Source organism: Seriola aureovittata, chromosome 16 (assembly GCF_021018895.1).
Source record: "Seriola aureovittata isolate HTS-2021-v1 ecotype China chromosome 16, ASM2101889v1, whole genome shotgun sequence".
NCBI classification, from domain to species: domain Eukaryota; kingdom Metazoa; phylum Chordata; class Actinopteri; order Carangiformes; family Carangidae; genus Seriola; species Seriola aureovittata.
The window spans coordinates 21,782,048-21,805,450 of record NC_079379.1 but is presented as its reverse complement, the minus strand read 5'-3'; the positions used below and the strand labels follow the sequence as shown (position 1 = coordinate 21,805,450).

Genomic DNA, 23,403 nt, shown 5'->3' with positions numbered 1-23,403 from the left:
TGTAAAAATAATACATTTAAAAAGTATTTTCTGTTCATTCTGTCCCTCCGCTAAGTTGCAGCAAATAGTCTGGATCTGGAACTTCACTTACGGAGACTTTGTTTTAAAAAATGATCAGATAAATAATTTATCTGAGGCGCTTTGCTTTGAATAATGGAACAAACCTCATATAGTAAAACATGATGACATGACGATAATTTCCATATAATAATTTTACCATTGGTAAGAATTTTCACATGTATCCTGAAACTATAAAGATAATAAAGAACTGAATACTTTTGAACTGTGGGGGCAGCAGTACGCCCGCCTCGGAGCAACAAAACTGCCAGAAAAAGAAAAGCCGAAGAAGAAGAAGACTCACGCAGTCGCAACACAGCGAACACAACGACAGCTAACTGCTAGCTTACCTGGCTATCGGATAGATAGCTTAAGTTAGTAAACCACAAAGTATGATACCCTAAATGTGAACAGAGGGAGGAACAATAAAGCTACAAACTCTGTTAACGTGTTTGATATAGGTACGTCGACAAGTTTAATTCATGATTTGCAAAGACATGCCAAAACTTATGTCCGGGGCAGAGGCTGTGCCATGCTAGCTAATGTGCTATCTACAAATAGGGAGTTTAGCCCGTTGCTAACGTCCGTTCATACATTCGTTATCCGAAGCTAACTCTTAGCTGTACTAGAGGCTCACAGTGGTCATAACAAAGTGACTGAATGGCTGGTGCTGCTTGTATGTTTCATTAAATTAAACGATCTATCAGAGTAAAAGCTAATAATCTAATTAGCAGACAAAACCTAACGCTAACGCTGCTTTTGGTTGTTTATAATCGAGCTACCGTTTATTTATCATGATAGCATCTTTTTACATCACTGTCATAAATACTTAAAGCAGGGCTTCAACTTGTGTTAAATAACTACAGCTAAAGATAGTATTGTGTATTTGCAATCTGAGGGAACTACATACTTGCAAATGTGTTTACTGGAATGATAACGTAAAGCAAAGTCCAAACGAAATCTAAAAGTTTACTCCATGTTTCAGCAATAATACGTAACAATAAAATAAAGCTCAACGTTTCATGAACGGTGAAATTGTTTAATTCGGCGTGTAAGTTATTTACTAAACTGTAAGCTTAATAACTAAATCTCAGTTCAGCATTTTTTCACACTGCTGGCTGGTTACCACTACCCACTTCAGTTTACTCATGAGGAAGACTACGAGAATGAATATTTGATTTATCATATGTATTTTAAACGGATCAGTGGTATAATGCAGAGGTCTTGACATGAATTTTCTCACCTGTCAGATGCTGAGGGCAATCATCCAGGATGTATGCTGTGTACAGACAAGCCCACACCCCCACTGCAGTGGAGTTTTCTGTCTACTGCAACTTTATATCCAGTAAGGAGAAGAACTTGGTCGTCGCAGGAACATCTCAACTCTTTGTCTACAGGATTATCCACGATGTGGAGGTAATGATAAGTTTCCACTTTCATTGTTTCATTCTTTCAGGCCTTAGAAAACAAGCTCAAATCGTTGGTGAGTTAATGCGCTAGGTATAACATTTCTGTTATTGTTTCAGAGTACATCAAAGGCTGACAAGTCCTCAGGTAAGTCTGGACTTCAAACTCAAAACAAACTGAGTTCACTACTGATAAATTAAATAAACCTATATGAGCGTATTAGCCGTCCAGCTTCAATCTGTCCCCCTCCTGCAGATTCAAAATCTCGTAAGGAGAAGCTGGAGCAGGTGGCGTCCTTTTCTCTCTTTGGTAATGTTATGTCCATGGCCAGTGTGCAGCTTGTGGGCGCCAGCAGAGATGCACTCCTTCTCAGTTTCAAAGATGCCAAGGTATTATCATCTAAGCTGTGCACTGCCTAACTGACTTTTTAACTGCCTAAAATTGTTTTTGTACTGACCTCTGGGTGTGTTTGCTCTCTCACCAGTTGTCTGTAGTGGAGTATGACCCCGGGACACATGACCTCAAGACGCTGTCTCTTCATTACTTTGAGGAGCCAGAACTCAGAGTATGTAGCAACAAGAACTTATATGATGTGCGAAATATCTGCCTAAATTGTAGTAGATGTTTACAAGTGAATGAATTATTTCAATCATTTGGACTCTTTTTCAATTTTCAGGATGGGTTTGTACAAAATGTACATATCCCCATTGTCCGTGTAGATCCAGAGAATCGCTGTGCTGTAATGCTCGTTTATGGCACCAAACTTGTGGTGTTGCCGTTCAGAAAGGACACTCTAACTGATGAACAGGAAGGTGGAGTTGGAGAAGGGTACGCGTGCATTCCCCTAAATATTCTGCTTATTGACGTCTTTTAGTGTTTGGTGCGCACTTGTGTCCCAAATATTTATTTGTCCACTTTTATCCTTCTGCTGTTCGAGTTTATACTAACACTCAAAAGCTGTCTGACCGTGCTGAATCCAAAACTGTCTGTGTATCTCATCCGCAGACCTAAGTCCAGCTTCCTGCCCAGCTACATCATCGATGTCCGCGAGTTGGACGAGAAGCTGCTAAACATCATTGACATGAAGTTCCTGCATGGCTACTATGAGCCCACGCTGCTCATCCTGTTCGAGCCCAACCAGACTTGGCCTGGGTCAGTCCAACACACCATCAGCTATAATGGCGACTTTCTGTTTTTTATCTGATACTCTGAGCTGCTTCTGTTTGATTCACCCAGATTTGATTCAGTGTTTAACTTCTGTTGTTTCTCTGTCTGTCAGACGTGTGGCTGTGCGTCAGGACACTTGTAGCATCGTTGCCATCTCCCTCAACATCATGCAAAAGGTCCATCCCGTCATCTGGTCCCTCAGTAATCTGCCTTTTGACTGTACGCAAGTCATGGCTGTTCCCAAACCCATCGGTGAGTTCAGTAAATTTTCTCTCTTGTCACTGCTTATCAACTGTGTGGTCGCTAGTTTCCCTCTTTGCCATACAGGTAATTTCCCCTGAAGTGTTGGATATAAATTTACACTTTGTGAGGAAGTGTGTTGTGTTGTGAAAGTGTTTGGTGTGGCGTCTCCTGAGAGTTCTGATCACGTATCAAATCTTTCTAGGTGGAGTGGTGGTGTTTGCTGTGAATTCGTTGCTGTATTTGAACCAGAGTGTTCCGCCATATGGAGTTTCCCTCAATTCTCAGACAGCTGGGACCACAGCCTTCCCGCTGCGTAAGCATTATGATCTGAGAACACACACCTACACTATATCGGGCCTTGTTAATATACAGTGGGTTCCAAAAGTCTAAGACCACTTTCCCATTTGATATTTTTTGATGTTCACGTGTTTTGATTACGCAGGTGTACAGGATGAAGTGAGGATCACACTAGACTGCTCCCAGTCTGACTTTATCGCCTATGATAAGATGGTCATCTCTCTGAAAGGAGGAGAAATGTGAGTCATTGTGATTACCAGTAAAATACATGTCAACGTTGCTGACAGTTCATGAATCGTCTGTGACTGTTTTCTTGTCGTCTTGCAGTTACGTGTTAACCCTCATTACTGATGGCATGAGGAGTGTGCGGGCTTTCCACTTTGACAAAGCTGCTGCCAGCGTCTTGACAACTTGTGTAAGTTCTGCTTAAAGCTGAGAGCAAAAATGATCTGATGATACAGGACGTCTCTGAAACTATTACCCTTCTTTTTCGTTTCTGTTGATAAAAACAAATGGTAGGAGGTATTAGAGTTTGACTGACATGGGGTTTGAAGGCTAACACTGGTATTTTAGGATTTAGATATCAACAATCGTCCATACTGATGCCTTACACTGTGGGCTTCCCTCTTCCAGATGGTAACCATGGAGCCCGGCTACCTTTTCCTCGGTTCCCGCCTGGGAAACTCTCTGCTCCTGAAGTACACAGAGAAACTTCAGGAGACTCCACCAGAGGAGGGCAAAGAAAAGCAGGACAAAGAAAAAGAGAAAGAGAAGGATAAAGATAGACAGGTTTGAAAGCCATTGTGTAAAATGTGAATTATAATATTGTTCTTGTGAAGGACCATTTTTATTTTCACTCGCTTTATGCTTTTCTTGTTGCAGCAATTATTTCAGATAAGGAACTTGTCAGTCTTTCAAAGTAAATGTGCGCAGCAGACAGTGTACACACTGAAGGATTGTTGCTCTGTTTGACAGCTGGTTGTCAACATGCTCTTTGTTCTAAATCTCTGCTAATGAATTCCAGGAGGAACCGCCGAGCAAAAAGAAGCGAGTAGAATCGTCCAACTGGACTGGTACGTTCAACTTCAATGTTTGATATGTGCCAGAAAGATGTGTGAGATCTTACAGCTTTATATCGTATTTGTTCTGACAGATGAAGTGGATGAGATCGAAGTGTATGGAAGTGAGGCCCAGTCAGGCACTCAGCTGGCCACCTACTCCTTCGAGGTAGTAAAACCCTAAAGCTTTATTGCTTCTTATGTAAATGCAGATGTTGTGGAGTGTGACTGAGAGCTCTCCTCTGTGTTTTGTTACAGGTGTGCGATAGCATACTCAACATTGGACCTTGTGCGAATGCGTCCATGGGTGAACCTGCCTTCTTGTCAGAAGAGGTACAGATATTTGAAACACATCCCAGAGTCTCTGTAGATTGGTTAGTGCTGCACAGAACTGTATTAGAGGTCGCTGACTTCACTTTCCTCCCACAGTTCCAGAGCAACCCTGAGCCTGACCTGGAGGTTGTAGTGTGCTCTGGCTTTGGCAAGAACGGTGCACTGTCTGTGCTTCAGGTAAAATCGTCCCTGTTGACTTTGACTGTTATTTTTATGCATGTGTGTGTAGGTAGATGCATGCCTGTTATTACTGCACCGTCTTAAAACCTGTGGTCGTGAGGGCCGTCTGCCGCAGGTCCAGTGACAGTGCTATAGTGAAGTCTGGGTCTACCACGGCTGCCTCAGAGATCGACGGAGTAGCCTGTAAACACCCCAGACACAAAGTTGACACACTTAAATGCACAGATTGATTTCTTGTTCTCTTGTTTTATCTTCCTTTAAAATGCTTTGATATTTTTCCATTCTGTTCTCAGAGAAGCATCCGACCCCAGGTGGTCACTACATTTGAATTGCCAGGTTGCCATGACATGTGGACGGTCATCTCAAGTGAGGTCAAGGAAGACAAAAAAGTACTGTCTATTTCTGCCTAATAACTTAACGGTCCCATATTTGACACTTTTCCAGTGTTTTATTTGAAGTATTGATCCATAAGAAGATATACTTGTGGTTTTTCGAACCAAAACTATCTCACTGTAGTTTTACATCTCCTCTTACTTCTGATTGGCTGACTGTTTTCTGAGTGATCGAATAAAGAATAGAGCAGATTTCAGGAAAACACTCAGAGAAACCAAATCCTGCAAGGTTGGATGGTGGGTTCAGGGGGGCGTGGCTTGGAGCATGGTTGAGAGTGGTGACTGCTTTGTTGTGACCTCACAAAGTTCCAGAAGTCCTGACGGCTGGTTTTAAGGCTCAGTTTCTGAATACAGGCTGTGTGCATTTCTCTGTGGACTGAGGCTTTGATACTTCCACAGTATTGATATAGAACCTAGACCTGCTTTATAATCCAAAAAGGCATGGACATCTCACTTTATACAATATGGGACCTTTAAGGTTTTCACTAATTAATGATCAAAATTTTCCGTCATATATAGTGTCACCTTTTATTTTTTACTGTAAGATGTTTCTTGGTCCTTTCACAGCCTGCAAAAACCGATGAGTCAGAGGACGGGGCTGAGACAGAAACCAGTGAGGATGGTGAAGAGGGAGAAAAAGAGAAGGAGGAGAAGGAGAAAGAGGAGGAAGAGAAGACGGATCCTCCCCTGGAGGATGATATAAAGAAGCACGGCTTTCTCATTCTAAGCAGAGAAGATTCGACCATGGTAAAACAAAAAAACAAACTGTTCATCAGTACATATCTGATGTTGTGTAGCTTTTATTTGAACAGATACAAATATAAAAGTTTTAAAAACAACTCTGGTTTAACGTTGGAGAATCTGGATGTTGTCTAATACAACTCGATTGTCTTTGTATAAACTAAACCTGCGTCTTTGTGTAGATCCTTCAGACTGGTCAGGAGATCATGGAGCTGGACACCAGTGGTTTTGCGACCCAGGGACCCACTGTGTTCGCTGGAAACATCGGTGACAACAAGTACATCATCCAAGTCTCACCCATGGGTATTCGACTCCTGGAAGGAGGTAAAAGAAATGAGAAACGGTCCCAAAACAATGGTGAAACTTGGTGACAAAATGATTTTTACATTTGGTTGTTACAGTAGCAAACAAGTTGAAGTTGGAGATCTGTGATATAAAGAAAAACTGAAAGCATTAAACGTGATGCAACCAGCCTCATTTACTGACATGCTTTCTCTCAATCCTGCTTCCAGTGACGCAGCTCCACTTCATCCCAGTGGACCTAGGCTCTCCCATAGTGCATTGCTCCGTGGCTGACCCTTACGTAGTGATCATGACCGCAGAGGGGGTAGTCACCATGTTTGTGCTGAAGATTGACTCATACATGGGGAAGACACATCGGCTGGCTCTGCAGAAACCGCAGATCCCCACTGTGAGTCCATCAGCGTTCATAGTAGGGTATTATTGAGCAAACACGCCCCCTGCTGGTCAAAACTGAAGCTGTCAAGCAAAAGTGTCTGGTTCTGCAGTTTCAACATTGTCACTCATTTGATTTTTGTGCTTCAGTGATGGCAATATGCAGCTGCACAGCATCATTACACTCCCAAGTTTGGAGTCTTTTAAATAGCTTTTAACACTAATGAACTCCTGCCTCTCGTTCCACAGCAATCACGCGTGATCACGCTGTGTGCGTACCGAGACGTCAGCGGCATGTTCACCACAGAAAACAAAGTGAGCTGCTCCGTCAAAGAGGACACCATCGTCAGGAGTCAGTCTGAGACAGAGACCATCATCCAGGACCTCAGGTGAGAATTCACGTCACCTCCTCAGTGAAGCAAACAACCAGTTGAGAAAACCTCGTATTTGTCCGAGGACTGATTGTTGTGAAATGTTCGTGTAGTAACACAGTGGATGATGAGGAGGAAATGCTGTATGGAGACTCCAATGCCAGCGCAGGGCCTGCGAAGGAGGAAATGAGCCGCAACTCTGCGGCAGCATCCTTTGGAAGTGACGGCGGCTCGGGGAAAGCAGAGCCCTCACACTGGTGCATGATCATCAGGGAGAATGGTGTCATGGAGGTATGGCACATATGTAACATCATAAGATTATATACAGTATATTCAGAGATGCGTGTTAATGCTATTCCTACGCTCCCCTTTTTTTAATGGCCCTTGTTTCTGTTTGAACAGATTTACCAGCTGCCCGACTGGCGGTTAGTGTTCCTGGTGAAGAACTTCCCAGTCGGTCAGAGGGTGCTGGTTGACAGCTCCTCCGGCCAATCGGCAACACAGGGGGAGGGTAAAAAGGAAGAAGTAACACGACAAGGAGAGATCCCATTAGTCAAAGAGGTGGCTTTGGTTTCACTTGGAAACAATCACAGCAGACCATATTTACTGGTGAGTTTGTAGTTTGAGGCCCTTTGTGCTGAGTGTGTGTGTGTCTGTTTGTGTTTCGCTTGGTTAAAAAGCTTCATTAAGAGAAAATGAATCACTTAAACTGAATTAAAACAGGGTACGACAAAGTGTCTTCTTGTTTTCTAGGTTCATGTGGAACAGGAGCTTCTGATCTACGAAGCGTTCCCGTACGATCAACAGCAGCCGCAGAACAACCTGAAAGTCCGCTTCAAAAAAGTAAGGAGCTAACGCTGATAACGGCGGACTAAATCAAGCGAGCTGTGGATGAAGTGAATCTTAAAAGCGCTGCTCTGCTCTGCACAGGTGCCCCACAACATTAACTTCAGAGAAAAGAAATCGAAGCTCAAGAAAGATAAGAAAGCGGAGAGCGGCGCCACCGAGGAGACTTCAGCTGTGAAAAGTCGGATTGCCAGATTCAGATTCTTTGAAGACATCTCCGGATACTCAGGGGTAAGTAGGGCATTTCTTTACACTTATTTCAGGACTCCAGCCGAAACATCCACGCTAGGAGAGCTTTACATCCCTGTCCCTGTTGGCTAAACTTAAGTCATTTTCCACATTTTCCTTGTTGGCGCAGGTGTTCATCTGTGGTCCGTCTCCTCATTGGATGCTGGTCACCTCTCGGGGAGCGATGAGGCTTCACCCCATGACCATTGACGGCTCCATCGAGTCTTTCTCCCCCTTCCACAACATTAACTGCCCCAAGGGTTTCCTGTACTTCAACAAACAGGTACATATTATATATATTGAAAGAAATCTCATCACGGCGGTTGTGAAGTGGGAGGAGCCGCAAGTTCAGGAAGTGATTTTGTCCACTCTGAATTCCCATTTTAAATTTTTACTTTAAATGGGAGCCATCATGTAACAATGTTTAAGTTTTAATTTTTATTTCAACGTGCTAGTTTTGTTCTGCTTTCTAGTTTCTACTTCCCTCAACAGTTTTCATTGTGTGTGTCACGTGTGTGTGTTTGTTTCCCGCAGGGCGAGCTGAGGATCAGCGTCCTGCCCACATATCTGTCCTACGACGCCCCCTGGCCGGTCAGGAAAATCCCACTGCGGTGCACCGTCCACTACGTCTCCTACCACGTCGAATCTAAGGCAAGGCTCCTCTTACTCGACCCCACACAAACACCAGAGGCACCAAAGCGGCGACGTGACGCAAATTCAAGCTGTAACACTTTCCCCCGGACTCGCACACCTCCACTTGCATAACGTGATGCAAAATAAAAGCGTATCGATCGAGCTGCTTTGAAAAAGTTGAAGATGAAAGCCCTCTGGCGCTAAAGTTTTCTCACTGTGAGAGGAAAAAAAAAATCAATGAGGGTGACTTTGAAAGGATTAGGCTTTGATGTGAAGTTTTTGTGTGTGACTGTGGATTTTTCCCTCTCAGGTGTACGCTGTGTGCACGAGTGTGAAAGAGCCCTGCACTCGCATCCCCAGAATGACCGGAGAGGAGAAGGAGTACGAAATCATAGAAAGAGGTCAGATGTGAACACACACACACACACACACACACACACACACACACACACACACACAGCCCCAGCAGATGAATTCATGTACTAAATCAACACAACCCGACATGGTCCAGATGTTCTTTTGAATGGATTTTAAACTGGATGTTTATTGTTATAATTAATTTTTCATACAATTGAATCATTAAAGTATTTATTCATACTGCCACTGCCTGGATTGGCTGAGGCTGGACATTTCAACCATTTATCCTTTTCTTTCAGCTGTTTCAACATTTTTAGTTACACTTAGCGAATTATTTCAATAGTTTGAATTACTTTTAGTTACTTTTTTCAACTGTTTTTGTTACTTTTTGCTACTTTTTAAAATCTTTTTCAAAATGTTTATACAACTATTCATTACTTTTAGCTACGATTTAAAACATTTCTGAATTATTTTTTAGTTATTATTTCAGCCATTTATCCGTTTCTTTTCGCTAACTTCATTTTACAGTTTACAAATTACTTTTACATACTGTTTATCTTACTTTGAGCTATTTCAACTGTTGTGAGTTATTTGTAGCTGCTACTTTAATCGCTTATACATTTCTTTAGCAAAATATTTAAACTGTTTATACATTACTTTTAGCTACTATGTAATCTATTCATTCATTTTAGCTAACTACAATATTTCAACAATTCATAAATTACTTTTAGCTATAATTTAAAACATTTATAAATTTCTTTTTCTCAGTGTCTCACATAAATTACTTTTAGCTAGCTAGTGTTTTTACTATATTTTTTCAACTATTTAAACTATTTATAAATTAGTTTTAGTTAACTAGTTCAACCGCTATTTCCACCAAACATTTTCAACCACTTATTTAGTCTTCTGTACTAACTTGCTAACTACTTTATACACACTCCCAATGGCAACAGGTTGTGTTAATGCATTACAACGGATTCAGGTGGTCGAGAGGCGTGTCCTGCGCCGTCAGCCTTCAGTAGCTGGTTAGCTATCTAGCTGTAGCAGTATGTGGATATCTTCCTGATGTTCTCCGCTGTCACCCCGCAGATGAACGTTACATTAATCCTCAGCAGGAGAAGTTCTCCATCCAGCTCATCTCTCCAGTCAGCTGGGAGGCCATTCCCAACACACGGTAAAAGCTGTTTCCTTTCTACACTGCGCCCCCTTTTAAAGAACAAGGGTGGAGTTTTCAAAATCAATACAGATGCCTGTTTTTAATAGACATAGGCACCTGTGAATTAAGAGGTCCACACGACTTTGTGTTTTCTCATTTGCTGTGGGGCAGGTTGACCTGGAAACTTTGTGCTGCTGTTCAAGAATTGTGAGGTTTAATAGAAAATCTTGGGTCATTCATCCAAATTGTAGACAATTATTTTAGTCTCACATGACCGCTTTCCCTCATTTCAGTGAAGATCAGTTGGAAATGTTGGGTCATTTGTCCAGGTCCCTGGTCATTTATCTGCACTGCATTATCATTAACTGCTGCTGTGGAGCTTTTCTGTGAGGAGCTGAAGAACATAAACAAGTCTGGCTCGCAGTGTCTCGCTATTATATGCCAGGACTGTTTGTGTGGGAATATGTATCATTATGGGGTTTCTGTCAGATGGTTCAACGCTAGGCCGTTTACTGACGTGCAATATTAAGCTGGGACAACTTCAGCTCTGTGCCAGTGGAAAGTGTGTAAATGTGACAGTCCATCGTAGAAAGCCACATGACAGCGCCATTAGGAACCAGATTAAGAAATACACTGAGTCTAATAAACCTGTGTTGACACTGGACTTGTATGAAGATAAATGCCACTTCACCAGCCACAGATTGAGCCGGGAATAATGGGGCTTTTTTCTCTGATGACCAGCTGCTGGATTGTTGCTGCACTATCGGCAAAGTAATAACAGCTCACACTCACTTTTCTTATTAACCCCCGACGAGGAGGTTATGTTTTGGGTTTGTTAATGACCGGAGTACTGGAGTATGAATGAACCAAATTAAATGACATTTGGGGCCATGGGTTTAGTTTTTGATGCAGTTCTGTACATTTTAAAAATGTTTTTTAACAGTTCAAGCTCTTGCATTTTTGCCACTTCTCCTGAACTACTGAACTTGCTCTATCTAGATGTAAGACTAAAGACTAAAGGGGACGTAGCTTTGCTGGAACAACCTGCCCGATGAACTAAGATTCTCAAAATCAGTATCTTCTCTTAAATCGCTTCTGAAAACAGTTCTTTCACAAAGCTTTTGGATAATCTCTTAAATATTTCACATTGCTTCCTTGTGTTTATATTTTTATTGTTTTTATTGTTTCATTTTTTATCTTGACTAAATTGCCTGCATGTGTTTGTTGTTTGTTTTGTTATTTTATCCTTGTGAAGCACTTTGTAATCTCAGATTTTGATGAGCGCTCTATAAATAAACTGTATTATTATTATTATTATTATTATTATTATTATTGTTATCTTGAAAACAAATCACTCTCATGTAGGTCATAATTGTCTGTCACAGTCTGGATCCATTTGCAGATTAAACGTTCTTTACTATTTTCTATTATTAAATAAAACGACAAGTGTAGATGATGTTGCAGCGTCGGAGAGGAATGCTCCAGGCATGTAAACACGACCCTAAGTGACCTTTTCGGTCTTTGCTGTGTGTGTTGGGTTTTGAGCACTGCCACTGCCAGTGTTGTCTAACTCATCCTGCGTACACACCGATGATGGGCTGAAGCTGCTGCTGCTTTGCTGTCGTCACTGCTCAGCCTGTACAGACACGGTGCAAGCAGACAGCTGTAAAATGCATGTAAATACGACATCCAGAGTTCAAATCAAGCATGTATCATACTTCTCTCTCTCTCATATTTCCTGTGAATCCTCTAGTACCCCCCCAAACTGATACTTGGTAATGATATACTGCATATAATGTATAATCCTAATAATCTAACATAGGAACACACTGTATTGTGAACAGAAGCTGGTAAGTGTGTGTGCCTTCACGTTACCCCTCTCTGTCTCCATAAGGATCGACCTGGAGGAGTGGGAGCATGTGACCTGTATGAAGACGGTGGCTCTGAGGAGTCAGGAGACAGTGTCAGGGCTGAAGGGCTACATCGCAGCGGGGACCTGCCTGATGCAGGGGGAGGAGGTGACCTGCAGGGGCCGGGTGAGCAGCACACAGTCTCTCTGTTTGTGTAAAATGGATCACAGTAACGACATCTGGTGAAAATGAGAAATAAAAGCCTCTCCTTTGGCTGCAAAGCCTCAAAAGAACTGAGGCTGCTTCGCTTCCATCATTTAAAGGTTTGATTCTTGTGTTCAGATTTTGATCCTGGATGTGATTGAAGTTGTGCCAGAGCCGGGCCAGCCCCTCACCAAGAACAAGTTCAAAGTGCTGTACGAGAAGGAACAGAAGGGACCGGTGACGGCTATGTGCCACTGCAACGGATACCTGGTCTCAGCCATCGGACAGAAGGTGTCACAACATCACAGCAGCTGCAGTTCACTTAGCTGGAATTAGTAAAAACACTCCTGCCTCACACTGTTTCCAGCTACAGAACAATAAAACTGGACTTGAACTTTATCTAAAAAAGGTTTAAATTTCATTGCATTGTGTTCCCCGCACAGATCTTCCTGTGGGTGCTGAAGGACAACGACCTGACGGGCATGGCCTTCATCGACACTCAGCTCTACATCCACCAGATGTTCAGCATCAAGAACTTCATCCTGGCTGCCGACCTGATGAAGAGCATCTCGCTGCTGCGCTACCAGGAGGAGAGCAAGACGCTGTCGCTCGTCAGCAGGGTGAGCGACTTACTGTCAAACCGCTGAAAGTCACAACTATAATTGAATTCAGACCCACGAGTTCAATTCTTTCTTCTGAAGAGTTAGAGTTGAGGCTGAGGAGAGGTTGCAAACAGGCGGGCATTAGTGTTTTATTCAAGAGCAGAGGGAGATTAACTATAACCTGTGGGCTGCTGTACAAGCAGTGGAGTGTTTATTGATTAAGATGTACAAGTGGGTATTGATGGCATCTCTCCTGTGGGTGTTTGGGTTCAGTCGAGTTAATCTTGGAGAGAGCAGGTCTGGCAGCTGGAGATAACTCGGGGAGCGCAGTCGCCTTTGTTGGGATTTAACTGTTTTCTTATTGTTTTGGCACCAGGATGCAAAGCCCCTGGAGGTTTACAGCATCGAATTCATGGTGGATAACAACCAGCTTGGATTCTTGGGTAATGCTTTTAATGCCCCTTGGAAGAAAATTCAATTAAGTTTGCAAAAGAAAAATCCTTCTTTTCTAATTAACCTTTTATTTTATTTTCCTCTCAGTGTCAGATCGAGACAAGAACCTGTATGTGTACATGTATTTACCTGAAGGTAAGTCATACTGTCGGAACTACATCTTCAAATGTAATGTAACTCGGTGTCAAAGTGCACATCCAGTCATGTGATTTGTGGTCTGTGTGTTTGCAGCTAAAGAGAGCTTTGGAGGGATGCGTCTGCTGAGGCGAGCCGACTTTAACGCCGGTGCTAACATTAACACTTTCTGGCGGATGCCGTGCAGAGGAGCGCTGGACGCTGGCAGCAAGAAGTCTCTGACCTGGGACAACAAGCACATCACATGGTTTGGTAAGACTCCTGTGTCACATGGCTGGAAATAGGATGTGTGACGATGGCGGGGTGGTTTTTTATAGGGACTATTTCTTTAATAGAAAGTAGTTCCAATGAAACCTGTAGACATTGTGTTCTGTTGAGACAGTGTCTGAAAGCAGATGTTGGCAACACTGTCCTTGGTATCTCTCTCTCTCTCTCTCTCTCTCTCTCTCTCTCTCACACACATATACAAACTAACACATTGACAACGGACCTGTCAGTCGGACTGACAGAAACATCGCAGTGTTTATTTGCATAGAGAGCGGGGAAGTGAGATCCAATCACAGGTCACTGGAGACATGTGGAGACGCATTCTGATGCCAGGTGTGGACTGACGTACTTAGAGCTGTCGACTTGTGATTGGAATGGCCCGAGACGCATGTTAATGCCAGGTGTGAACAGGGCCGCTGATACAGAAGGAGACAGAGCTGAGCTCCGTCAGGGTGAGATTTGGATGTCAGGAGGCGGAGCCCAGCTCTGGTGGGCTGTGGCCCGGTTTAACTCTGCATCTGATGAGCATGTGCCTCGAATAGGAAGTAGAGAAAAGTAGATACTTTGCTACAGCGGATTGGGAAAGTTAATGTTCTTTCAGGTCGGTAGACGTGGACGAACACCATCAGTTACACTGAAGAGAACAACAGACAGCAGCGTCGCCATGTCACTCTTTATCTGGTCAGGCAGGTAAAAATTGCTCTCGGGGGATAGTGATAATTTGGACAACTTTTTGTCTCATTTACGTGGTTAAACTATTAAAAATAGACTTGAGATGAACCTAACGGAGGCTCTGAAGGGACATATTAACAAAAACAGTTAGGCTTGTTTGAATCTGGCTGTGTTGAACACAGGCAGTCGCTGTATACTATCTGTATTTTTAAAAAAAAATGTCATTGACTTTTGTCAGGCATTGATGGATCTAAATTATAAAAAAGGAGCTGAGAAGAACTCATTCACACACTTTCATTCAGTTTTTCTAAAACACATGAAATTCAAGAATAGAAATCTTGTTAATGTCCCTGGTAAGAAGTCTGAGCTTCAAACACCCAAATGTTGGATGTGGACTAAACCACGTTTCTCATCTGTGTTCCCATAGCAACCCTCGATGGAGGAGTCGGCCTCCTTCTCCCCATGCAGGAGAAGACTTACCGACGACTGCTGATGTTACAGAACGCTCTGACCACCATGCTGCCTCATCATGCTGGTCTAAACCCAAAAGCCTTCAGGTTCATATCTGCCTTCAGTTCTTTACTAGTCACATATCAGGTGTCACTGCTACTTGATGTTTGACTTGCTATAACTGTCCCGTGTGTGTGCCGTGTCCAGGATGCTGCACAGCGACAGACGGAGCCTGCAGAACGCTGTGAGAAACATCCTGGATGGAGAACTCCTCAACAAGTATTTGTACCTCAGCACCATGGAGCGCAGTGAGCTGGCCAAGAAGATTGGAACCACTCAGGACATAGTAAGAACACTAACTGAGAGGAAAGAGAAAGCGGTCGAGTTAGTTTTCTTGTTCCTGTTTTCATTTTATCCGTCGTCTCTCTTCAGATCCTGGATGACCTCCTGGAGATCGACAGAGTAACAGCTCATTTCTGAGCCACATTCCCACGTCTCTTCCACTGAAAGCTGTTTTATATCATCAGGTGGAAACCATGTTTTGTTATGATCATCTCTGTGAAAACCTTATTTGTTTTTCTTACTTGTTAGACAGAAAAAAAAAATGGGAAGTTGTGTTTTCTTAGAATGTTTTGTATAAAAAAAAGGAAAAGAAAATCGGTAAAACTAATTACACAAGCCTGGTGCGAGTTTTGAGTTTGTTCACATTGAGCTTCGAGTGATTGAGACAGGAATGCTTTACAAAAAGGAGGTAGAACATTTTATTAACATTGTTAAATAATTTAAAAACATCTAACCTGCACATTATAGTCAGTTGAATATTTCAGGGGAAACAATTTGGAGATTTAATATTTCGCCTTTTTGTTTTTGGACAGTTTATCTTGTGGAGATGCAGCTTAACATTGTTTCGTTTACCACGGTACAAATATTACACATTCATGAAATACAAGGACCCAGTTTGATGTATTGCTAAGCCAGGGTGATACAGCTGTGACAAAATAACTCGAGAGAATAAATAGGTCAATTTTTACCAGTTTTTTTAAAAATAGCTCAAATTTGGATTTCAATAACATTTATTTTACTAAGATAAAACTAAAACAAATTGATGTAAATACTAAAAACTGTGTAATATCCTTAATTTAATTTAAAAACATTACAATAGGCTTTTACGTTTTGACACTGTGGCCTCTGGGAGTCTAATCTTGAGTGGATTTGGTGCTTTACGGTCCTGAAGTTCAATACATTCTCACCCATTTTGAAGACGACATATGTATTACAGTCCGGGATGTGATTTGGCGTGGAAACACTCCAGCAGCACCATTACGAGCAGCACTCTGAGCTGCTGCAGTAAGTGAAGGCTCCTTGCTCTAGGATTGCATTAACTTGTGCTTGGAAACGGTCCTAACGCTGTGCTCCTTCACACGTGCACTACCTCAGGTACTCGTACATGTCAGCGTCCAGAGATATGAGACCGAAGTACGACAGCAGGCTCAGGAGTGAACGCGTCAGACTCATCATCGCCATCTCCGATCTGTGAAGGAGTCGCGTCATTAACTTAAATATAGAAATATAAATATTAAAGTAAATATGAGTGCTTACCTCAAAGCCAGCTCAAACTTGAGGCTCTCCCACGATGTCCTCACCCAGCGGAAGACCCAGAGCCTGGGCAGGATCCCCGTCCTCTCCGCCTGAATCTTCCCCCAGCCTCGAACCGCCCTGAAAAACAACATGTATATGGAACTGATAATCATCAAGACTCTCTAGCAACAGGGTAACCACACTGTCAACATGTGGACAACACACTGCCTTACTTGGTTCTTTTGAAGTTTATCTGGACTAGCGCCACTACACCAGCCTCAGAATGAAAACCAGCTTGTTTGTTCAGTTAGCTTGTACCTGTTGTGAATTTTATTTCCCGACACGAATCTCTGTTGACCTCCAAATACTTCAATTTAAACATACTGCATCAGAAATTTTGGAATCCGCTTGTAAACACCAACTGTGTGTGAGTTTTTCTCCACCTGTGTGACTCTCAGTGAGGTGATCAGGTTGTCAATATTTACTCAGTAAACTTTGCCAAATGCCAAAGTGCCCTTTAGCTGTTAAAAGTCCTGGGAAGGGACAGAGGTATGTTGAAACTTTAATGCACTTTGTTACCTATATGGATTTTGTGTCATAGCACCGAGTCATCACTTGTCCCTCACTCGCCACACAGTGACCGCCGCAGCGTACAGACTGACCTCTTGGCCATGACAAAGTAGCGATCCACCGGCGCTCCCAGAGTGATGTTGATGCTTCGGACCGTGTTGATGTTCCTGAAGACGAGCAGCATGGGCCGCGGCATCGACTTCAGCACCTGCATGATGCTCTCGAAGCGGTGGATGGCCATGTCGCGCATGTAGGTGGTCTCCTCTCTGCTCAGGATGTTGGACAGACCCAGCTCCCGCATGTTGATGGGTCTCTGCAGCAGCATCTCGCAGAACAGGAAGTACTCTGCAGAGCGAATTACATGAGGCATTCCATTATAGTTTCATTGCGTTGCAGCAGAGTAGATCTGAAAATCAGTGTAATCTACAATATTGGATTCTAATATTCTGACAAATTTCTTACACATGAACAGGAGAATATAAAAGATTTACTGACACACGACTGAAGAACGACGTAAAGTTTCCTCACCTTTGACCCCGAGCGCTTTAGAGTACTTCTCCATTGCCGCCTCATCTCGCAGGACGATGGACCTCCACAGTTTACAAAGGGCCACTCTGTCACTAAGGTCAAAGGTTACACAGTTAAGAGGATGAGACGGCAAAATATTCTCAAGAGGTGTAAACTGATTCCTCCAGCTCTTACTTTTGAGTGAGGTATTCATACAGTCCGTGGTCCAACAGCACCAGCTCTGCCTTGTTGTCAGGACCTGGTCTCACCAGAACTGCCAACACAGAGAGTTCATGATGATACTGAAGATGAGGAACCAGCACCTCAAGATGTAGAGGATAGAAACACTACTTATGATCATTTAGACATAAGTAACATCACAAAAACAAAAAATATCAAATGACATGTTGATCAATAGTATGTAGCAAGTACACCGGTATACCAGCCAATATTTATTTATGGTGAGTTTAACCTACACATACACACTTAAATCTAAACATTTTCCCTTTCATACTGTAACACACGCACATCCGCAAACACTGATGTACCCACCATTTCCAGGGTGAGGATCGGCGTGGATGAAACCAGTGTAGAATATTTGCTCAGCAAATGTTTGAATCAGTTTATCTGCGGTCTGAAAGACAAATATTCAGGGAGGCATTTCAGTCAGTGTTTCTGTGATAATACTCTCCTCTTTAAAAAAAAGTCGTCTCTTTGTCCAGAATCAACTTACATCTTTCAAACTTAACCCTTGACTTTTAATGAGTTCCACGTTGTTGATTTTGCAACCGTTGCAAAACTCTGCTGTCAGCACCCTCTTTGAATCAGAGAGGAGAAAATGAAAATGATAAAGAGAGAGACTTTATGAATGTCCACTTATTCTTGTACCATAACTAATAACCTCACCTTACTAGTTTGCTCCCAGAAGACTTTGGGCACAACGACAAATTTGAAGTGTTTCAGCTCCTGTGCGCACCTCTCAGAATTCCTGGCCTCGTTCTCAAAATCCAGTTCTTGGGCCAATGTGCCCTTCAAGTCCTGCAGGAATTGAAATGATCTCAATACGAGGCGAAACTTCTTTCTCCTTGATATGTCAAAAAGAAAAATACGACTGTATCCTGTACCTTAAGAACCCAGCGGAATCCAAAACTGGGGTGCATGAACTTAACAATATCCAGCAGGATCTCCAGTGCTCTGATATCACCGTCGAATCGATCCCTGAGGTCAATGTACTGCACCTGTGGGGAGCGGGATTTTACATAAAACAGGATTTTGAAGGATTATGTTGAACATTCTTGCTTTTATTTGAAAAAACAAAATAAAATCAAATATTGACTTTGCTCTCAGAAACCCGCGCTCACCTTCACAGCCACTTGAGTCCCATCAAACAGCTCTGCCTTGTGAACCTGCGCCAAGCTGGCAGCAGCTATGGGTTCATAGTCAAACGCTTTAAAAAGCTGCTCTGGGGTTTTGTTGAAATCTTCTTGGAAAAGAGCATCCACCTGTTACAGGCGCAAAAACAATCGTGAGAAACTGCAGGCCGTCCTCTTTCACCCGACCACGTGCCTTTGTTTGTGGTACAGCGCTCACCTCTTTGTACCTCCTGTTCAAGGCCTTGTCTTCCAGTATTTGCAGGGTGCGGATGTACTCGGGGGGCAGGAGGTGGTTGAACGAACACAGACCTTGGCCGAGTTTGATGTATATCCCTCCGTTCCTGACGGCGCCCTGCACCATGCCCTCTGCTGCCCTCTGGTGGCAGGCTGACATCTCAGCCAGGTAGGATGGGCTGCTCTAGCAGGGGAGGACAGACGGAAGACATGATTGTCCGCACAGTATAAACAGCGACAGTTTTTTAAAATGATTTCTTAAGGAACAAGACATGAACTGGACCGTACACCGTGACTTTGATCCCATGTACACTGGGCCACTGACCAATATTTGTGTTAATTATTAATAGTTAAGTTACCTAGTCTTTGTCTGGTCTTTCATTTGTTGTATGCAACGTTTGATATTTCCAAGAGCAGGGGGAAAATTCGGAATAATTTTTTTCTATTAACTGCCTATAATGAACCTAAAATGGTCAGAAAATAGTAACAAAAGTCAGAGTGACATCTTTTTTTATGACAGTTCAAAACTCAGAGATAATAAGTATATAAAAGTAATACAAAAGAGAAACAAGCAGCGAATCCTCACATTTGAGAAGCTGGAATTAGAGCGTTTATTAAATTTGCTTGATAAATTACTTAACTCTAATCTGTTATAATTTCCTGATCATTTCAACATCAACTTAGGGTTTAGCATTAGGAAAGTTAGGTTCATTATTAGGTCACCCTGGCTCTTTTCCCCACTAGTTGGCAGCATACGGACAAGGCAGCCACTAAAACAGCAGTTCAAAGATTTATTTGTCAAAATCAGACCAGCAGTCACACTCAGGAGTTTGACCAAACGTACCATTACATGGAACTTACCTCATCCAGGCCCCGAAGAGTCATATTGGTGGTCCACCAGTAATCCACAGAGATAAGGATTCCCACAGAGAGAGATCTGAGGACAAATGAGACGCTCGCTGAGACTTCAAAAGGTTTGGACTTCGCTTGTAACGTGATGTGAACAGGAATGTGAGTGATTCATAAAATTAGCAGTCTGTTTTGGCGACACTAAACGGTGGTCATATCAATCGTGTAGTTTCTTAAAAGAAACCCAGAGATTCATCTCAGTATCGACTGATCTCTTAGGAAGATAACAGCAATGGCACAAGTTTAATAAAGACCATCCGAAATACCCAGTTACTGTCCAAAGGCAACGTCACATTGACTTCTTCAACATAGCGTGTATTTGTAAAACTCTACCTTATTGAGACAATAGCTGTAAATATATCCACCTCTTAATTATTGCACCACCAAAACATTATTTAATCCCTTTGCAAAGCTATGCACCATATATATACCATCACAATATCTACATTGACTGTCACATATTAAGTTTCTATTTATTTTACTATTTCTAATGGGTAAAATGTTATTTCTATGAGCTTAACATCAGAATTTATTTATATACATATATATATACATATATATATATATAGTGTTATCAACAGCTCATTACTGGATGATGATGTGGTAAAACAGAAGTGTAATAATATATGTTTTTTTTATATATAATTGGTGATAAATAATCTACATTAATAAACACTTCAAATGTCTTTATAGTTGCTTTCACTTATATTATAGTGTGTTATATACCATGTATTAAATGTTTTTATACTGCTTATAAATTCTAAACAGGGTGACTTAAAGTCAAGTGGATGGTGAGTGGTGTATAAATATAGATATCGATATAGACAAACCTGCAGAAGCGACCAAATCCTTCAATCACAATCCTCATCTTCCTCTTCTCTCTGGGCTCTGACACTGCATACTGGACACCCACTGCCACAGGTACGCCAATAGAGATCCCAGCAAGCGTCTTCCATAACAGCCCTCTGTGCCTACTTTCCCTAGGAGGAGGAGGAGGAGGAGGAAAACATCCCGATTCATCCAGACAGCAATATCATTGTGGACAAAGGTTAACCCGTGATTATGGCCTGGCTGGTATTTGGTACCTGTGTGAACTGAAGAATCTGGTTGCTTGGAGTGATGAGCTGGGATGTGGGTATCTTCGGAGCAAAGCCGTGTGATGCAGACACAACCTGAACTAAAGAAAACCAAAGCAAAGCACTGAATGAGAATCCTCCTTAACACATTCACATTTATCTATGCGATGCATATTATCTGACTATTTTTTGAAAAGATGAATTTTTGGACATTTTTGCCTTTATTTGTTTGTGAAAGTGGAGAGAGACAGGAAATGTGGGAAAGGATATTAACTGACTTTTAACCAGGAGCCTCTGTAATGAGGACAAAGTGTAGTCCCAAACACAGTTTAGCCCACTGAACTCTGGACTAGTTCACACAGTGTTGGATTTTGTTCTTTTTTTGTTTGTTTGTTTGTTTTTTTTTTTCAAACAGGAACTGTTCGATTTTAAACTGAACAGTCGACATACTCTGGAGCCCATACCAAATCCAAAAATGTAAAACCTGGCAAGCATTAATAATTGTTGCATTTCCAGTCATGAGGCCACTCTGGCTACAGAAAAGGTTTGTAACCGATATACAGTGTCAGCACAGCTCTGAGAAAGAGGGTGTGAGTACGAAATCTGTTTACAGCCTCAAAGAGACAACACCATTGTATCCATGAAAAGCACGCCAACTGTGCCACAATGAGCCAGCAGCAATAAAACACTTCATGTTCCGATTTACAACAGCTGCAGTTTTCTTTTTGCAAATGTGTCTGGGCTTGTCAGCAGCAACTGTTTCACTTTTCAATATTAAGATTTTTTGTGATGTGAATTGCTCATTTTTATTAAGTAAAATTATCGATGTTGTTTACAGTACACAATTGTTGGTCATTAATTTAAGTGTACTGTAGTCGTCTAGTTGTGGGATCAGTTCTCCCTGCAGAATCCTATGGCTTTTTGGTGCTGCTGTGATGATCCTATTTCTCCACAGTTGAACTGAAGCTATTTTCATAATCAATTTATCTGCCAATTATTTTTCCTGATTAACTGGTGAATCATTTGGTTTAGAAATGTCAAAAAACGCCACACAGTTCTCCAAAGCACAAGGTGACATCTTCATATTGCTTATTTCGTCCGACCAACCGTCCAAAACCTGAAGATATTCAGTTTACAAAAATGGAGAAAAGCTGAAAGTGCTCACAATTAAGAAGCTGGAACTTTGCGTTTTTTGCTAGAAAGATTACTTACAACAATTCAAGTGGTTGTCAACAATCAATTGAGTCATTGACCTACTAGCAGGATTGTTGCTGACAGGTCTGAGGAACCAGGTATCACTTAAGATCCTACCACTACCAAGCTGGCTTTATGAGATAAGCCCAGATACTGTTTGCGTAACAGCATGAGAATGTGTGTGTGTGTGTGTGTGTGTGTGTGTGTGTGTGTGTGTGTGTGTGTGTGTGTGTGTGTGTGTGTGTGTGTGTGTGTTGGGAAAGGAAGGCAGAAGAGGATGAGTCTAAATCAAGGCCAATATGGCCAGCCGGGATACTTTGTTGTTTTTGTTCGCTGTGTGCATCTGGGGGACAAAATGTCTCCACAGCTGACTAATTGATGTACAGATAGCAGTAGTGTCAGGGACCTGAGCACTGAAACATCAAACAAACTCTCTGTCACTCACACACTGAGCAGCACGAGTCTGAAGACTGTTTCCCATCATTCCAATGAATGACACAGCAGTGAGTGAGGAGGGACAGTTAACTGTGTTGGTCTAACATTATAACACTATGTAATAAACTGCATAGTTTTATGTAAAGACACATTTCATAGACATGACACAGTCACCTCTGAGTCATGGCTGCCAGCAGTAATGGAAAATTTTATAATATATCTTTGCAACCTTGAAAATATATTAATTCAAACGTCAAAAATAATCACACCCACGTGTCAGTTTCACTAGAAAACACATGTTAAGCTCTTTAGTACTTTAACACAAGTCCATCAGTATGTGTCGCTAACACGACCAGCTAGCGGTGCTAGCAGTTAACTATGCTAATTGTAGTAAGCTGCTGGTCAACTAGCTGATTTTACCTACTGTGATTCTCAAACCGAGCTAAAAATTCTTTAGGAATATCGTTATTTTTTACCACTCTGGAGGCCTCCCCTGTCATGTTTTCCCGAGTTTATACAACAGTTCTGCTCAAAGTGATTAATTCATGTCCAGAGTGTACGTCCTCTTGAAGACTTGCAACGCCTTTGATTACTGACCATCTACCGTACCACCTACTAGCATGTCTACTATTGGTTAGCCGAAGAGTGAGCAGGCGGGAGCGAGAGGATGGCCTCCGTCTTACTTCCGTTTTCGCTTGAATCTAGACAAAATACATTTGTTGTTTTTGTTTGTTTGTTTTTAGAGCTTTATTT

The 23,403-nt window shown here is 42.1% G+C and overlaps 2 protein-coding genes across 2 annotated transcripts; one reads left to right on the top strand and one right to left on the bottom strand.

Moving 5' to 3' along the window:
- The first annotated feature begins 185 nt into the window (after positions 1-185).
- On the top strand, positions 186-15,452 carry cpsf1 (cleavage and polyadenylation specific factor 1). Its single transcript, XM_056398697.1, has 38 exons — positions 186-518; positions 1,308-1,473; positions 1,584-1,611; positions 1,720-1,853; positions 1,949-2,029; positions 2,141-2,292; positions 2,470-2,616; positions 2,744-2,883; positions 3,077-3,187; positions 3,317-3,410; positions 3,499-3,586; positions 3,805-3,960; positions 4,196-4,244; positions 4,325-4,398; positions 4,488-4,562; positions 4,659-4,739; positions 5,036-5,131; positions 5,702-5,881; positions 6,058-6,199; positions 6,388-6,566; positions 6,800-6,939; positions 7,035-7,212; positions 7,324-7,530; positions 7,675-7,764; positions 7,852-7,998; positions 8,126-8,278; positions 8,530-8,646; positions 8,939-9,029; positions 10,075-10,159; positions 12,036-12,177; positions 12,334-12,486; positions 12,639-12,815; positions 13,174-13,240; positions 13,338-13,385; positions 13,482-13,637; positions 14,752-14,881; positions 14,982-15,120; positions 15,207-15,452. Exons 2-38 carry the CDS (start codon positions 1,330-1,332, stop codon positions 15,252-15,254), a joined length of 4,419 nt encoding a protein of 1,472 aa, XP_056254672.1. The 5' UTR covers positions 186-518; positions 1,308-1,329; the 3' UTR covers positions 15,255-15,452.
- A 65-nt stretch (positions 15,453-15,517) lies between these two features.
- adck5 (aarF domain containing kinase 5) lies at positions 15,518-23,259 on the bottom strand. The gene is made up of 15 exons (XM_056398700.1): positions 23,127-23,259; positions 21,031-21,122; positions 20,776-20,925; positions 19,898-19,973; positions 19,020-19,220; positions 18,791-18,931; positions 18,554-18,667; positions 18,336-18,467; positions 18,163-18,246; positions 17,982-18,063; positions 17,625-17,703; positions 17,451-17,542; positions 17,015-17,267; positions 16,374-16,490; positions 15,518-16,305 (listed from the first exon to the last, which is right to left on the bottom strand). Exons 1-15 carry the CDS (start codon positions 23,148-23,150, stop codon positions 16,203-16,205), a joined length of 1,740 nt encoding a protein of 579 aa, XP_056254675.1. The 5' UTR covers positions 23,151-23,259; the 3' UTR covers positions 15,518-16,202.
- Positions 23,260-23,403: the final 144 nt, after the last annotated feature.